General features: G+C 41.2%; 2 protein-coding genes across 3 annotated transcripts; one reads left to right on the top strand and one right to left on the bottom strand.

Annotated features, from left to right (window-relative positions):
• The first annotated feature begins 9,438 nt into the window (after positions 1-9,438).
• Positions 9,439-11,483, top strand: LOC127781794 (transcription factor GTE7-like). The gene is made up of 3 exons (XM_052308841.1): positions 9,439-10,767; positions 10,855-11,023; positions 11,143-11,483. The coding sequence occupies exons 1-3, from the start codon at positions 9,556-9,558 to the stop codon at positions 11,205-11,207; spliced, it is 1,446 nt and encodes a 481-aa protein (XP_052164801.1). The 5' UTR covers positions 9,439-9,555; the 3' UTR covers positions 11,208-11,483.
• Positions 11,484-13,207: 1,724 nt separating this feature from the next.
• Positions 13,208-17,632, bottom strand: LOC127781793 (nucleolin 1). 2 transcript variants are annotated; one of them, XM_052308840.1, is made up of 15 exons: positions 17,258-17,632; positions 16,832-16,918; positions 16,651-16,755; positions 16,351-16,452; positions 16,112-16,204; positions 15,813-15,920; positions 15,627-15,707; positions 15,484-15,519; positions 15,311-15,402; positions 15,116-15,233; positions 14,793-14,881; positions 14,611-14,701; positions 14,449-14,540; positions 13,624-13,943; positions 13,208-13,504 (listed from the first exon to the last, which is right to left on the bottom strand). In XM_052308840.1, the coding sequence occupies exons 1-15, from the start codon at positions 17,531-17,533 to the stop codon at positions 13,476-13,478; spliced, it is 1,719 nt and encodes a 572-aa protein (XP_052164800.1). In that variant the 5' UTR covers positions 17,534-17,632; the 3' UTR covers positions 13,208-13,475. The 2 variants fall into 2 exon arrangements, with proteins under 2 accessions (XP_052164800.1, XP_052164799.1); XM_052308839.1 differs by having other exon boundaries at positions 15,627-15,710.
• Between the last annotated feature and the right edge of the window lie 231 nt (positions 17,633-17,863).

Raw genomic sequence — 17,863 nt, forward strand, 5'->3', positions numbered from 1 at the left:
CTCTCCCAAAGTCAGCAACTGTAGATGGAGGGGTGAAGGGGTTTAAATACCCGGGCATCTCAAAAACTAGTCGTTACTCATAGCTCTGCACAGTCCCCAAGTCTTCAAGACCTAGGGCCAGAGTCTCATGGACACCCAAAAACTAACCATTAGGAGCAGGTCTGTACAGGTCCAAAGTATTCGGGATCTAGCTCGGAGCCTCGGGAAGCCTTCTCGGGTATACGGAGGTTCTTCCCCGGAGCCTCTTGGAACCCTAGAAACTAGCCAAACTGTATAGGCCTGAAGTATCTTAGACAAGGCCCGAAACCTCTGGTGAGTCTTCTTGGGTACCCGTAGATTCTTTCCCGGAATCTTCTGGCCACCTGACAGCACCCGAGGAAAAAGCCGTAACTTCTTGCTTCGGAGTCTGTTTTCGATGACTTTGGGTTCTATGGAAAGCTTATTGAAAGGGCTACTCAACCTAACCAACAACAAGCTCTAAAACCACCCAAGGTATAGGCTAAAACTTGGGTTTCTCTCAAGGTAGCACTTGGATAGGTTACTTTGAGCACCGAGACATAAACAAACACATCAATGTTGTATGCCTTTTAATAGTATGGCATTGCTATACTCAAATGCAAATAGAAAAGCTATACTAATAGGAATGCATTCACACCATATTTTTTTTCTTCACTTTGAGGGTTGTCAACGTCAAAGTCATTTCACCATCAAGACTATTCTCATATAATTCAATAAGCACATTAGTCCCAAATCAATTATACATTTGCCTTGATCAATGCGCTTCTTGATCACCAACAAATCACATCTTGATCTTTGGCATTGCATCTTCCATTTCTTAAATGATTGATACGGATAGTCCATAGCTTCAAATGGTCTCACACGGTCCGTCATGACAATGTCTTCACTCGCCCTTCTCTATTGGATTTGGTTCGTCGGTGCCAAGCCCCATGCTTGCCCTTCATCACCGCATGGTCCATCGTAGCCGAGCTTCACTTGCGCTTCACCGTCTTGTCATAAGTAGCCACTTCATATCTCATATCTTCTTTTTTTTTTTGAACCAAAGACAGTGGGGGAGGCCCCCATGGTATATTAATTTTCCAGAAATATGTACAAAGAAGGAAAGAGACAAATAGGGAAGGAACATATCTCATATCTTCAATCTCTTTATCTTTGGTTCTTATCAACCGACACCTGTTCTTTTCTCCAATAAAAGTTGGATTAAATTTTGGATACTCGTGGCACGTTTTTCAAACTGCTAAACAATATGTTTCGTGCGAAAACTTTCTATATGAAAATTGTTCTAAAATATCAGATTAATCTATTTTTCAAGTTTGAAATAATTAAAACTCAATTAATTACACGTTATTACAACCTCGTTTTACGTGAAACACTTAATCTTCATCTTCATCTTCATCTTCACCTTCGGGACATTCAAACACCACCAAAGTCTATCTTCTAGGTTCTTACACCATATCCATTTTTATCAACTTCAACCATAGTGTACATCTCCTTCAACATGTCAACTCATGATGGGATCTCATTAAACATTTTCATGATCAACATTTGACTCTTATTGATTCCCAATATATGAGGTATTATCTTTCTTATCATCAATCCATAATCCTATCAATTATCCCCGCATATAAGCCATCAACATTTTTGCTTGCTGCCGGAACATAACCTAACATGACAAACTCATAGCAAAGGTTAGTTCTGATAATCGTTGTCATTAATCACCAACACTCCTCCTAATACAAAGTTAGAGAACTTGATCTTTCACTGAGAATAGAATCCTTAGGAATTGGATAGGCTCTACTCCTATGAAACAAATGGTGCATGTAGAAAAAATTCTAACGTTTTAATTCCTACAACAATTATTTAAAAATACTTTAAACCGAATGAGCCTGAAGCTTGCTGCTACTCTATGTAGTAGTAAGTAGGTGGGCTTTCAGTTTACAGGTTTCATCATTTCTCCACATCAATTGCCCATAAGAAAGGTGTTGTACCCCCACTAGCATCAATGGCTGCAGGCCTGAACCTAGGGCCTAGCTACCACTGGCCCTAAATTTATCATGCCCTTGTTTACTTCCAAACTTTCTCTTCGAACTTCCAACTTTTCTATCGCATCAAAACTTTTCTACACACACAAACTTTCAACTTCTCCGTCATATTGTTCCAATTTCAACCAATCTTCTAATTTTGGCGTGAACTACACACACCCATGGGGCAGCATTGTCATTTTAGGCAAACATCAACAAAAAAACATTCTGTATCAAATGGTAGGTGCATCATAGTGGAGCAGCTAAGCTGACTAACATACACATCAGTGTCCTGGCAGATTGTTCTTTAGTCTGAAAAATAACCTTCTCTAACATGAGATGCTCTTTTCAACACTATTCAGTCTATCTGATGCATTGGTTACCAAAACACACATCAAACAGGCTTAGGCTGTGTTTGCATCTACCGGATGGGAACTCATTCCCTCTGCACAGAAAACGGAGCGGTCCATTAGCGCATGATTAATTAAGTATTAGCTAATTTTTTTATAAAATGGATTAATTTGATTTTTTTAAGCAACTTTCGTATAGAAACTTTTTGTAAAAAAACACACCGTTTAGCAGTTTGAAAAACATGCGTGCGGAAAACAAGGGAGAGGGGTTGGGAAAAGGGTGTGCCGAACACAGCCTTAAGAAACTTGTGTAAGACACTGTAACAATTAGCAATACATTCCCCTATAACAAGTTGTTTACCATCAAATGTAGTTATTTCTAGAGTCATCCTAAAATATAGCTATTTTATCGTCTCCTACTTAATTTCTCCATCCAATTTCTTTTCTCAATCAATCACAATCTTCCACCATTTTATTTCACCTAGTTATTTAATTCCCTTAAAAACCTTTGAAAATACTTGCATTTTGGAACTGAAGGGGTAAATATGTATGCTTGTGAACACTAGACATGCACAAACAAGCATGATGCAAGGAGTGTACCATTTTGGACACCTGTCCCTGCAAGCTACTGAAATTGGATAGATGAGTACTACTACTACTACTCTCTCTATTTCATATTATAAATCGTTTTGGTTTTTTAGTCAAACTTCTTTAAATTTGATTAAATTTATAGAAAATTTAGCAACATCTACAATACCATATTAGTTTCATTAAATATAACATTAAATATATTTTGATAGTATGTTTGCTTTATATTGAAAATTTTACTGTATTTTCTATAAATTTGGTTATATTTAAAAAAAAGTTTAATTAGAGAAATTAAAAAAAATCAAAACTATGTATGATATGAAATGGAGGGAATAGACCTTGAGGTTAATAAAAGCAAAGCATGTATTTTCTGAACACCAAGAGGCAGGTCACATGGTGGTTGTTACTGTCCCTCCTAACCTTACTATGATCAGCCGCCATTCATCCATTCCTCTCATCCTCTTGCTATGCAGGGCAGAGCACTGAAAGATGGCAGAGGAAGATGCCCTGGAAACATTGCCAATCTCCTGATGTGTTGATAGCAATTCAGTGCCTGACCTGAAGAGGCAACTCAAACTTGGATGGGAAAGTTCATTGTCATGAAGCAACTCTTAGCTTTTGTTTCTACTATACCAGCTCTTTTTTTCAGTGAATGGTTAAAGTTGTTGGAGGTGTAGCTAGCTCTTGTTTATAGACTTGTAGGTCAGTTTTGGAAGGTCCCTGATAGTGGTTTGGTAGAGCATGACTACATGAGGTTATGGTTAAGATGATTTCATGACCTTTGCAAAGACATCTTAATGAGGCATGCCAAGTATCAGCATGTTACCAAGAAACATGCATGAAGGCTACACCTTCAAACAACTTTAGCTTAGATAAAATATTTCAAAAAAATGCATTAACATGTTTTTATGGTACTGGTGTTCAGTGCTTATAGTATTTTGTACATGTGTCGACATCATGGAGTTGTATATATATAGTTGTTGCCTTATTGTTTTTTGCCAAATGCTTAAGGTCCCCATGTGTACTAATTAAGGTGGATTATGACAATTCTTGGTCCAACCATTTTCAGATATTTCTCATGTTTGGTGCTTGCTCTCAAAAAAGCAAGATGCAAAGGATGTGTCCATGCTATGAATAGCTCATGACTAGATGGGAGCCGTTACTGTGATTGGAAAAAAAAACTATTTTCTTTTTGCTAAAACTTGTTCATCTAAAAATAGAATATATAACCACAACTTGCTAATTTTTTAAATTTTTTTTAGAGAATGGTTTTTTTACCTGGTCTCTACATCCAACCAGATATATGCAGCCTTAACTTGCTAATGCACATATAAAAGTAAACATTTTTTTGCTGTTTAAAAACCATAAATGTTGAAGGTCCAAATATCCACGATGTCTATGGAAGAAACTTTGTCCCTAATTTTCTGTTCACTACCGATAAGTGGGAGTGCTTGGTTTACTAGCTCACTACTTCCTCCGCCCTAAAATATTACTATTTAGGATGTATCCAAATTTATTGTCATAGGATGGGTTAAATTCTATCTACCAACATTTTGAGACGGAGAAAGTACCTTATACCAATAATTTGTAGAACAGTAAACCAAGCACTCCCACTTCTAAAAAAATGATGATGTATATTACTAATGTCATATTCAAAATTCAGTATCAATCTAGACAATCAGGCCTCGTTCGATTTACCTTAAGATGAGGATTGAGTGCAGCCATGCAAAACGTGAAAGTCATTAACGCATAATTAAATAATTTTAAATTATTTTAAACTTGAAAACTAAATTTATTTGTTATTTTAAAGCACATTATATATTATATATAGAAAGTTTTCGTACAAAATATAAAATATACAGTTTAACAGTTTAAAAACATATTAATGAAAACTAAGATAAATTATGCATCTTAATAAAAAAATGGAGCCTCAGTCCTCAGTCTCTGCCCTATGACGACCCATCAAAATTGAGGGCATCGACAAAATTGAGAGGTTGTGCTTGATGTAGCTACAACTACGGTCTACCAGCAGTAGCAAAATAAAATGTGTTTGTGCTACTACAATGCGCTATATATGATGCACATATTTTTAAGAGAAAATTCCTTCTATAACCCTAAAAGTTTAGCCAATTCCTCTACGCCGCCCAAGTTTTGTCTAGTCCCTTGTATACCCCTTAATTTTGTTTTGTTTTTGATCTCTTTCATGCTCGTTCCATTAGCTGACCGTTAGTTGACTGCTTAATTGCTATGAAAATGACCATTTTTCCCTTAGACATGAAGGAAACATGAAAATTGTAGACTAGCTATATTGTTGGAAGTGTATAATTTTGATATATAAGACTACTATATTCATGATTTTATTGTACAATATATTATTCATGGCAAATTTTATTTTACATAATGACATAAAAATTAATATTTATTTACTTATTAAAAGAGTATATGTAGCATTTTTATGGTAGTTCAATATATTTTTTTCCTGTTGTATATATTATATAGGAATGCTTTCCAAAGCTATGTTTATCATTTAAAAAATGCTACACGTACTTTTTTTATATATATTAAAATTTCTATGTACTACAAACTTATATATGAATATTATGACCCCAAAACAAATTTCTATACTTTCAACAATATAGTCCATAAATTTCTACATATTCCTCACATATTGAAGGGTAAACTGACTTTTCTATACCTATTAAACGGTCAACTAACGATCCAAATGAAGGGTATGGAAGGGATCCAAATCAAAATTCAGAGATATGCAAGAGAGTGAAGAAAATATAGGGGCATAGAAGGGACGGCTAAAATTTCAGGGGTATGGAAAGAATTTTCTCAATTTTGAACGTGATTCGATCAAGTTGCCTCCCATTGTCTTCTTATCAACTACAACAAAATTTAAACTTCAAAACTTACCTTTAAAGTTGATTATGCAGTTATTATATTATAGTTTATTTTTCAGCATTAACTTTTACAACATTAATAATAAAACATATATAAAAATTTTACCTATCAACTATGTCTTATTGCTTCATTTTTTTTCCCCACTCATCAGCCATATATCAAGGACTATAAAACAAAAATGTTGGGTAAAATACGAATGTAACTGTGCCAACGCTCACGCTGCGCCACGGCTCGAGCCCACATATCATCCCCCATCACCCCCACCTTTGCCGCTGCCTAACTTGGCAACCCATCCCATTTCACCCCTCCCCTCACCATATCTAGTCACATGCACCGCCAGATAATTCAAAAGGTTAAAAAAAACAAAGAAGCGAATAGTATGGGTGAAAACGGAGCGGATTCGGACGGATAATGGTAATACTATATCCTAAACCATTTTTGAGCGGGTGTGGATAGTGTACGAATGCGGATGCGGAGCAGATTGTTTCGAGTGTCGAAAATGGCGTGGAATCAGTTCGGGAACGGATTAAATTTATCGAATATTACGTGTGTATGGAATCAGTACAACATCGAGGTAACAATGCAAGGAACAATAATACAATAATCAATAGATGGCCCACAGTATTAATTATATGATTAAGTGCTAAACAACATGAATACATGATGTCCATAATATAAAAATACAGTTACGCGAGTGTGACATGAGATAGTAAAATCCTCATACTAAAAAAATATAGGTTAATTGATGAATTAGACCATTGGAGGGATCAACTTATATTATATGTAATAGATAGAATGGTTACATACGTCGATAATTTTGACTTATCAGGCAAATGGCTTATCGGATATTCCCAAAACATGTCGGATTATCCGCATCCGTATCCATATCTACCGGATTTTTAAAAACCCATATGTTTCGGACATATTTGGAGTGGATTGGATATCCGTTTTCACCCTAGTGAAAACCATATCCGTTTTTGCCGAAAAGGCAACGGAGGAGGAGAATCGTATGGCGGGAGAGGATTTTCCTCCCGCGCTGATATTTATTGCTCTCTCCTTTTCAAGAGAGAGAGAAAAAAAAAAGAAAAAGAGGAGGAGAAGACGTTTTCCACGTCGCGTCGCCCTTACACGCTTGGCATTGCGTCCCACGCGAGGCACGTCGGGGCCCCACACTCCCCCTGCTCTGCTTGCGTGGGTCCGTTTCCTGGTCGCTTTTGCAATTTGCCGGCTCCCAGCTGGCGTCGCGCTAGGCCCCACCTTTCCCCCGCTTTTTCTCTTTTTTTTCCCTCTTACAATATACATTTCGCCTCCCGCGAAATTGAAATAGCGTGGGTAGACCTGGGGTAAGGGAAGTTGAGGAGTTTTTGTATTTAGGTCCTTGATGGAATGCAAAATTTAAATTTGCTCCCCGGAGGTTGGGACATGTACAACGCCGAGTCACTGATCACTTCAAATTGATCAAATTGATTGTTTTGGTAGAGGTATTGTACGTACTTACGTGCCTGCTCATGAGTCATGAGGTACCAATTAGATAATACTACTCATAAGCTTTGGTTTCCAATGGTTGCGAACTCGTGATACGATTCAAGGTATGTTATGGTGGTTTTATATGTGAATATCGTGCTTAGTCGTTACTCCCTGCACTCATTGGTAAAAAGAATATGTCATTATGTATGTATTTTAAGTTAGGTTCTTAAAATTTTAAAATATTTAGATAGAGTGAATAATGAAGATACACGCAAATTTGCCTCGGAAAATGATTTCATAAAACTATAATTTTATTGAGGTGTTCAAATGATTTTGCAATAGTAGTTAAAGTCGTATTTTTGAGAGTTTTGTTAATATCCAAAATGGCATTTATAACTAGAGGGATTATAATTTAACATAGAAGACATGATCATAATTTCCATGCATGAATGGCTGAAATGTTCCAAATTTTGTCAATGGATTTGACATACCACATCAGCATCTTTCAAAATGTATCATATGTCATAATGTATACTTAACATTAGTTGTTGTCTAATTGTACTTAGACAACCTATGAACCTAACAAGAAACACTTACAAACCAAGTTATAAAAGGTGAACCTTGCATCTTTATGACAAATCCAGCACCACCTAACACCAATAGTGTGCTTTTATTTATTAGAATTAGTACAAGCTAGTAGTACATTTCTTTGATCCTAGGCCCTATGATCTGTAGCCTGTAGGAATACACATATATAGGGGTGTTTAGATTCAGAGGTGTAAAGTTTTGGCGTGTCACATCGGGTATTATATAGGGTGTCGTATGGGGTGTTCAGGCACTAATAAAAAAAATAATTACAGAATCCATCAAGAAACCACGAGATGAATTTATTAAGCATAATTAATCCATCATTAGCAAATGTTTATTATAGCACCTCATTGTCAAATCATGGAGCAATTAGACTTAAAATATTCATCTCGCAAATTAGTCGCAATCTGTGCAATTAGTTATTTTTTAGCCTATATTTAATACTTCATGCAGGTGTTCAAATGTTCGATGTGACGGGGTGAAAATTTTTGGGTGGGATCTAAACATGGCCATAGTTCAAAGCCATGCATTCATGATTCTCCTAAACTCTTTGTAAGTATCTTATTATGCTTTAAACAAATCAATTAAACTAGCATGGCATTTTTTAAGACCACCAAAGAAATTCAACTAGTATGTAAAGTATATGTGTTATTATATATTATACTGTATTAACTAATAAACCATGCTGTGCAACCCAAAGAGGTTTCATTACAATCATAATGAAAATTATTGTTTTGGACAAATACTATGTTAATGTTTTAAAACTGTTAGGTTAAGTACTCCATGTCTTCCGAATATTTGAATTGGAACACAAGAAAATTATATTCTTAGATTTATATTAAAAAAATGCGGTCACAACATTAAAATTTTATTGGATTTTGAAATACAAATATACAATGGAACAAAGTTACCACATTTACATTTTGAAGAACATATTCATGTAGACAAAAATAATGGTGGGTGCCTGGGTGGTTTCATGAGGACAGATTTTCAGTTTTACCAGGGGCCTATGCATAAATAATAATCTGGCCCACACAACAGAGAATGGACAATAGCGGGGGCAACCAACTCGCGAGAAAAGCACACGATTCGTGCGGCCCAAACTCGCGCGAGAAACACGTCTCCCGAAACTCCCACGCGCACCCATCAAATCTCCCACAGATAATCAAACCCGCGCCACTGCCACACCGGGCCCACTGTTCCTTGCCGAGGCATGGCCCACATGTCAGTGTGCAGCGACCACCTCACCCCACGCGGTCGACGTACCATTTTCCCCGGGGCAAAAGCCACGCCACCTCCCAGATGCCCGCCACGTGTCGCCCTCCCGCATCCCGACCCTCCGCGGCCGCGCTGCCCGCGGTCACACGGCGGGACAATCTGGGCCGTCCGATCTGCCATTAGGTTCGGAACCGACGGTGCGGATCCTGCCCGCGGTGTCCCCGGGCACCCCGCGCTGCCGTTAAAAGGCGCTCCATTCCCCTCCTCTCCTCCTCGTCCCCGAAGCCCAGATCCCCAACCGGGTCCCCGAACCCTATAAGGGCCCCCGAGACCCGATAAGCGATGCCCTCCTCTCGCCGCCGGAGATCGTGAGATCGCCGCCGCGGCCGTCCCCGCCGGCGATGACGTCCGCCGTGCTCGCCGGCCGGAATGAGGTCCATCACCACCACCACCACCACTGGGCCGACGCCCGCGTCCCCCTCATGCCCAAGCACGCCACCAACCCTAACCCTAGGCGGCACCACCGGCCGAGCCCCAGCATCCCGCCGCCGCCGCCGCCGCAGCGGCCACCGGCGGCGACTGTGGCCCCGTCCGTGCCGGATCCCTCCCCGTCGGGCCACGTGACGATCCGCCCCTCCGAGCTGTCCCGCAGGGAGGCCCAGGCGCTCCGCGCGCGGCTCACCGGCGAGCTCAGCCGGGTCCGCGCCCTCCTCTCCGACATCGACGGGTGGGAGGCGCGGCGGCGGCGGCCGGCGGAGCCTCCGCGGCAGCGGGGGCACGTGTCGCCGCCCCCGGCCCTCCAGGCGGCGATGCGGAAGCGGTGCACGCAGATCCTGACGCGGCTGCGGAAGCAGAAGATCAGCGTGTGGTTCAACTCGCCGGTGGACGTCGAGCGGCTGAAGCTGCACGACTACCACGCCATCATCAGGAACCCCATGGATCTCGGCACCGTCAAGGAGAACCTCGCCTTCGGGAGGTACCCCTCGCATGAGGCATTCGCCGCCGATGTCCGCCTCACCTTCAGCAACGCGCTGCGGTACAATCCGGCCGACCACCATGTCCACCGCTACGCTAGTAACCTCCTCGCCACCTTCGAGGGGTTGTACAAGGAGGCCTTGTCCTGGTTCGAGCAGGAGTGCCAGCGTCTCGAGCCGCCAATGCCGCTCGCTTTGCCGCCGCCGCCGCAGCCCCCGGTGCCTATGCCGATGCAGGCGCCGCCAAGGATTGGGGGTGGGGGGAGGAGGCCGAAGCCCAAGGCGAGGGAGCCCAACAAGAGGGAGATGAGCGACGAGGAAAAGCACAAGTTGAGGGTGGAGATCGGGAATTTGCCCGAGGAGAAAATGGGGAATGTGCTACAGATTGTGCAGAAGAGGAATACCGATCCGGCGCTAATGGGAGAGGTCGTTGAGCTTGATTTCGACGAAATGGATGTCGAGACGCTGTGGGAGCTCGATCGATTTGTGGTCAATTGCAAGAAGGCGCTCAGCAAGAGCCGGAGGACTGTCGCGATGAACGGTGATGCTGTTGATGCGACTGCTATTGTTCCAATTGAGGACGATACCGTGCAGGTGAATGTGCATCATCAGCCTGCGGTGGTTGAAATTGGGAACTCGGTATGGCAATGTTGCAATCCTTTGTTCTGTGTGATGACTAATGCTTGAATTGTGTTCTCATGTTTTGTTTATGTTGCACTTTTGCAGGAGAATGACATGCCGGAGAAGAGGGTTTCAGAGGTTGATATGGTTGATGAGTATGTTGATATTGGCGATGAGATGCCGACGGCAAATTACCAGTCGGTGGAGATTGAGAGGGATGCCCAGGTAGCGAGCAGCTCAAGCGGGTCTGATAGTGGCTCGTCTGCATCCAGTGGTATGGCGGAACAAATGTGAATTATGCCCCCGCAGTTTCTGTTTCATATTTGAATTGCTCTGACATAGCAGTTTCTGTTTTGTAGTTGAATTGCTCTGACACAGAAATTGTTTCTGCAGATTCTGACTCGAGGAGCTCTGGGGACTCCGATTCAGACGGGGATGATGCCCAGTCTCCCAATTAGGTGGTGCTTCTTCCTCTAACAATAGGATTTTAGTGGTTTTATTAGGTGACTGAGGTCCATTTTGGCAACGTATTTTTAGTAGCGTGGTATAGGAAATTGGATGGGTTCTTGTTCAAGTTGTTGTGAGCTATGTTCGTGTGTGCGCCTGCATTCACCTTAGGTTGTTGGTAGTAATGGATAGCTAGTTTATGTGGGTAGTTTGGCAAACGAAGACCATTGTAAAGAAGGGAATATAATCGAAGGAAAAGAGAAAGGTAGCAATGTGTTAGCATTTAATCATGAGTTCGTCTCAAATCATCTTATTATGTTTTTGTGCCTGCTGTCTTTGTTCTGTTGCATATTTTCTGTGGATCTTCATTGGATCTCTTGAATGGTAGCATTGTTATCTGCTGCAATACTAATTGATGGTAACTAAAAGTGACTAATCTATTATGGGTGTAGATTTTGCTCTAGTGTTAGTGATTGATGCCAAATGATGCGCATTTGTGTAGGGTAATCCATTCAACTTGCTATGGGACATACACCTTTTGGGTTGAAGGTGTTTTCCCCTATGCTGACTCCATTGTCATTGCAACCAAACCAAACATCCTTATATTCTGTCTTGACTCTTGAGCATAATTACACGAAATGTCAACCGAAATGCATCACTTCTCTTCCCATCTAAATTTTCGAAGGGTTGATTTTCTAATTGTTTGACCTGCCATTGCTTGATTGAGAATTCGCTGATATGATTGCATGGAGTTAAAATGAGGTGATTTTCCAATTATTTGGTGGTGTTCTATACAAGTATGAATTATGAATGTCTATTCTTTTGTTACCATAGTGAGTTCAGTTGTCACAGATGAACTTTTGTTGAGATATCAAGACCATGGTTTTGGCTCTATTGCTCTTCGATTTTGCTTTAATAAATTGTTCTAGGCTTGGAATTTCCCGAGTTTAGCAAGGGTGAGTGCTTGACCTTGACTTGTTTATGCAAAGTCTTATATTACACTATGATTCCATGTGAGCTAAGTACACGATGCTGGCATGGAATCCTTGTTTAGTTGCCAACCTTGATCGATTTGTCTCATGTTAAGTGCTTTGCCATTTGAAACCTTGATCGATCCATCAATACCAGGATTGAAAACTACCCTACTGATAAATCATGAGCAGCTGCTTTGCTGTGACGAATCTTGTTTGGGACATTTGATTGATTGATTTATTCTGTTTGTTTTGTCCTCTCATGGTTGCTTTGCTTTCCCCGGCCGTGTGCTGAGTCTGCTTACTGCTGGTTGACTGGAGCACTCGGGAAAATCAGGGGGTCAACCAATGGGAAAAGTTTGTGTGGATGTGTGAATTTGATGGAGATGGCCACAGGTTGTTTTAGTTCCCGTGCCGTTTCTCGGTTGATCTGTGAAAAGTAGTACGCGACGACTGGTCGGTGTTTTGGCTATGTACAACTTTATGTGAAAAGGATCGAGCCCTGTTGCACAATCGCACTCGGAATGACGATTTTTGGCTCAAAAAACTTTAGAACCCCCAAAGTGAAAAGAGGTTAAAATGTGACTACGATAGCTAGGATTTCTATGTAGATATTGTCATCATGTTATAATTGGAGAAAAAAAAATTGGATGTTACCATTGTGCCGACTGCGGACAGAGAAATACTGTAAGCATTCCTACACAACAGATCAACAGAAACCCGAGCGATTCTACAGGGAAATACTGATGATGGTCACCAGCAATGCTTATATGATCACCAGGCCCCCATTCAGAGGCGTGACGATTGACACCCAACCGAAATCAAATCGTAAATAGTAATAATATTTTTTCTAATCGGTAAATTTACGGACCCAATCAACCCATTTTCTAACTGACGTAACACTACCTACCCGTGACACAAGTTGCCTTGGCTATCTAACCACTGTTCAGGGAACTCCAAACAAACACATTGAGGGATGTATCCTCTAGCAGAGCTTTGATGAAACAAAGCATAAGGCTGCGATGAAACCAAAACCGGAGGAAGCAAATACTTGATGTATAACAATGTATAGGAAATCCTTGCATTACACTAATCGCTAGATGTCCAGTACAATCACCGGAAACACACCAAAACTGCAGACAAAAATACCAGCACAGTAACTTGTTCACTGGTACAGCCATTCGGCGGCAATATAGAGTAAACCATGGGAGTAGAACTCATCGCATTTCACTACAGTTGCAGGTAGGCAGTCCTTTTTTTGACAGCTGCATAAGATGTAGGCATGTAGCTGTGCAAGATCAAGCTCCATTACTCATCTCCAAAAGTTGTCTTCTTTCCTGCAAGACAAACCAAAATGCAAGTCTTAGAAACCTGAGTATCTAACTAGGATACTGATAACATGTAATTTTCAAAACATGCAACAAAACTTGATTTACACATTAGCACAGGTGCATACCTGTACTAGCTGTACCAGCACTCTGCCTGCTCTGAAAACCGCCACGTCCGCCTCTTCTGCCACCATCTCTGCCACCACGTCCACCTCTTCTCCCACCATCTCTACCTCCAAACCTACCACCAGATCGGCCGCCAAACCTGTCACCAGATCGGCCGCCAAACCTGTCACCAGATCGGCCGCCTCTTCTCCCACCACCATCTCGGCTATCTCCTTTAGGCTTGGCTTCATCAACATATAGGTTGTAGCCACCAAGGTCAGACCCACTTAGTTCAAGTGCCTTCGAGAAGGAAGCCTGATCCTTAAAATCTATGTATGCTATCCTGCATTACTCGGCAACATTTGTACAGTACCACTATCAGTAGATGCTTCAGAAAATGTAACCAAAACAGCAAATAAACAATAAATGTAAATCAGAAGGGCATCAACTTAAATTAAAGGTATTTCACATGATAGAATCAAGTTCACTTATCAATTCACAAGCTGAATAGCATATAACGGTTCATGGTCATTTTCAAGGTCCAATTCAAAGTTATACATGGAACATGGCAACCAATAATTTGACATAACAGATTTAAGTCAACATGTTCATATAGCAGGTAATGATAGCTCCATGGGTTTCATCTCTTTTAATTGAATTCACAAAATGCAAACAATAGCTGGTTAATAACATATATGTTCAATTATCCACACTCGCTAATATCTTCTTTACTAGATGAACCTTCTTCCGAAAAAACACATGCAAACTGGCACATGCAAATTAAGTTTCATCGCTAGCAAGTTTAATCAGAATGTGACAATTGTTAATTGTTTTATTCTGCAACTGACCCTTTGCTTGCACCAGTTTCACGATCCATGGGAACTGAGACTCGTGTGATCTCTCCGCAATCAGCAAAATGTCCTTCAAGAGATTCTCGGATCTGGATTTGGCAAAGACAACAATCAGAAAAAAAAAAAGGTGATGCATAATAGGCTAACCAAAGAAATTACCTTGCTCTCCTCAAGAGATGAATCAAAACCCTTGACAAATATAGACTGGCTGGAACCTCTGTTTTGTTTCTGGAATGATCCAGTATCATTCCTATCAAATTAGAAAATTAGTTCGCACATTGTCAACACATAAATTCAGTCAGTATAGCTAAACCCGTTCACAAATAAAGAAAAAAGGTTACCTGCTGTGAGGGGTGTATGCACCTCTTTCATGAGCCAAGTCAAGTCTCACTGGACGACCATCCAGATCACAGCCATGCAATTCAAGCGCCTGAAACAAAATACCAAATCATCATACCTAGTACCATTGCAAACATGTCACTGCTTGCTGTAGTTTAAGCAGCAGTTTTTGGTTTTTTTTCTGATACTGTGTCATTATACTTTTGGATGAAATAATCACAATCATCTAACTGGATCGGTACAAAATGAAGTCTCATCACATCCTTAGCTCAAGGAAATAAAAATGACATGGACAGAAAACATGACAAGTCAAATAAAAACTTACCTTCTTAGCTTCTTCAGATGAAGCAAATTGAACATGGCCAAAGCCCCTGGAGGAGCCATCTTCATGTGTAGCCAAACGAACACTGATAACCTCACCAACTTCCTGGAAAAATTCCTTCCTGTAAACACAAGCAAGAAAGGATCAAGATTCACACCTTCTGAAAAACGTCGACAAATCTTCTGCAGAAAGGCTTACACTTGGTCCTGATTTAAATTGAAAGAAAGGTTGCCCATAAAAAGGGTTGCTGACTCAGTTCCCTGACTTTGGTTACTCGCAGGAGTTTTAGGCTGCACAAAAGCATCATATCAAATACATATCCTATGTTTAGAAAATGCTAAATAAACAAAACTTCAAGGTGCGGGGCATACTTCATCATTTTGTGATTTGGTGGCAGCAGGCGTTTTCTGAAGAATTTACAGAGAGTAATTAATTCATACAACTTATAATGTAAATGAAAAGAACAATCTATGTACTATAGAATCAAATTTAAAATACTAGCATGAAAACGAACCTTCTTAGGAGTTTTGGCCAATTTTTCATCCTCTTCATCACTGTCTTCTTCAGAAGACTCTTCGGAGGATTCCTCTTGGGCCTGCTATAACATTTATATAAAAAAAATTGTTAAAAACAAGTATTTCATTGTTCAGACTGTTCAGAGGTGTACAGTCATCCAGCAGATTCAAAACTTCGACATTACCTTTTTTTGTTGAGGTTGTTTAGGTTCATCATCGGAGCTTTCCTCAGAACTGTCATCCTCTTCATCACTGCTGCTTTCCTTCTTGGCAGCACCCTTGGGTGCAGCATCCTGTGAGGCAAAAGGAGTGTCAGATAGGCATGTAAACAAAGAACTATTGGCAGGTAGGGTAGGTTTCTTAGCTTTCTCCTAAATAGTAGACAAATATAAATGGAGTTACCACTTAACAACGGAACCATATTAGACATTAGTTGTTACACTTAACAATGGAACCATATTAGACATACTAGTCCAAGGAATACCTCATCCTCAGAGTCACTTTCGGACTCGGAACCATCAGTAGAATCATCATTCTTGGCAGCTATAGCAGGGGCTTTAGACTTTGTAGGCACATCCTGAAAAATATAATCAAATACTGTCAGCTATGCCATGAAAAATATGTCCATTAACATTTACAAGGAATATAACCAACAAAGATACAAGTGTAAGTACAACTATAAAAACAGCAAAGGAATTCATCCAGTCATCTCTAAGCAGTCACCTCGTCCGAATCACTCTCATCTGACTCACTCTCAGAGCTGTCAGAATCATCTTTTTTCTTTTGTGCAGTCACAGAAGTTTTTTTCACTGGAGCAGCAGGTTTCTGAAGGATGAACAAAAGAACATAGAAACAATGTCAAACAAGCTAAAACAAAAGGTTGATCAGTTCCCTTTGAAATGTCGCATGTTTAATATACTGTTAAAAAGAACCACTGTAATCTAACTACCTAGCATGAGCATCACAATCATTAATATAAAACTACACAAGTGAAACATATCCGAACAGAAATGAAATGCGAACCTCGTCCTCATCCATTTCATCGTCTGAATCACTCTCAGAATCGCTGCTCGCTGGCTTGCCTTTCTTCAGGCCATTATTAGCAACCGGAGCAGCAGGCTTAGCATCCTTGATTGAAATATGCAAGAAATCAGCATCTCATCCAGTAAAAACTTAAGATTGAATCGCAATAGTGGCTCCATACCTCATCATCAGAGCTCTCATCGCTGCTCTCATCAGAAGAAGACTCCTGCTTGACAGGCTTAGTAGTCTTCTTCACCTGGACCTTGACCTATATAACAAAGAGAAGATATTTAATCTATAAAGCTCAACAGACGTTTTTCACACAAAACAAAAGCCTCACCTAAAACACATTAACGAAAGCGGAATTAAGGACTAAAGTTGTATCCATTGTATGAGTACATTAAACTACAAACAAAAGCAATAGATTATACCACCCATAACCTAACACATGTCCCTTCAATGAAACTACTCGAATCATTTCAAATGAAGTTACTCTCATTTACAAACTCCGAGCTCTACATACTAAACGTTAAAGCATAGTAAACATCAAACTCTAAACGCAACTACGCGAATACTAGCAAAACATGGAACGGCCAAGCGAAACTACCTCCTCCTCGGACTCCGACGAGTCCTCCTCAGAGCTGCTGCCACTGCTGCTGCTCGCGGCCTTCTTGGGCGGCGGCTGCTTCTTGGCCTTCTTGGCGTCCGCCTTGGGCGCGGGGACGGCCTTGGCCGGCGGCGCCGCCGCGGCCTTCTGCTTCTTGGCGCTCACCGCCTTCTCGATCTCGTCCTCCGCCTCCCGCTTCTTGCCGCCCTTCCCCTTGGCCGGCACAGCAGCGGGCGCGACGGCCACGGCCACGGACTTCTTGCTCGCCTTCCCCATCGGTGGTGTGGCGGCGGCGGCGGCGGCGGCGGTGTAGGGGGGGAGGAGAGAGAGAGAAACCCTAGTAGTTGCTAGGGTTTTAGGGAGGGGAGGGGTCTCGAGGAGGAGATGGGGAAGGGAGTTTATAGTGGAGGCGCACATTAGTTTGGGCTTTTTAGGGTTTTTATTACAAGTGGGCTCATATGGGCCTCGATGGTGGGGGTTTTGTTCGTTTTCATGGGCTGGCCCACTAATAACGGGTGGAAAGCCAGGCTTGGACTGGGAAATGAGCTTAAACATAAGCTCGGCTCGGCTCGGCTCAAGCCTTCCAATTGAAGCACATCTCACAAT

Source organism: Oryza glaberrima, chromosome 8, assembly GCF_000147395.1.
Source record: "Oryza glaberrima chromosome 8, OglaRS2, whole genome shotgun sequence".
Taxonomy (NCBI): Eukaryota; Viridiplantae; Streptophyta; class Magnoliopsida; order Poales; family Poaceae; genus Oryza; species Oryza glaberrima.

Excerpts from the sequence above, each read along its gene's own strand:
- LOC127781793 (XM_052308839.1), bottom strand. The coding sequence starts at position 17,533 with ATGGGGAAGGCGAGCAAGAAGTCCGTGGCCGTGGCCGTCGCGCCCGCT. Across the intron at positions 15,234-15,310 it reads AATTTAAATCAGGACCAAGT|GAAGGAATTTTTCCAGGAAG; the intron begins GTAAGCCTTTCT and ends TTGTGTTTACAG. Across the intron at positions 14,882-15,115 it reads CATCTGAAGAAGCTAAGAAG|GCGCTTGAATTGCATGGCTG; the intron begins GTAAGTTTTTAT and ends ATTTTGTTTCAG.
- LOC127781794 (XM_052308841.1), top strand. The coding sequence starts at position 9,556 with ATGACGTCCGCCGTGCTCGCCGGCCGGAATGAGGTCCATCACCACCAC. Across the intron at positions 10,768-10,854 it reads TGGTTGAAATTGGGAACTCG|GAGAATGACATGCCGGAGAA; the intron begins GTATGGCAATGT and ends GCACTTTTGCAG. Across the intron at positions 11,024-11,142 it reads TGGCTCGTCTGCATCCAGTG|ATTCTGACTCGAGGAGCTCT; the intron begins GTATGGCGGAAC and ends TTGTTTCTGCAG.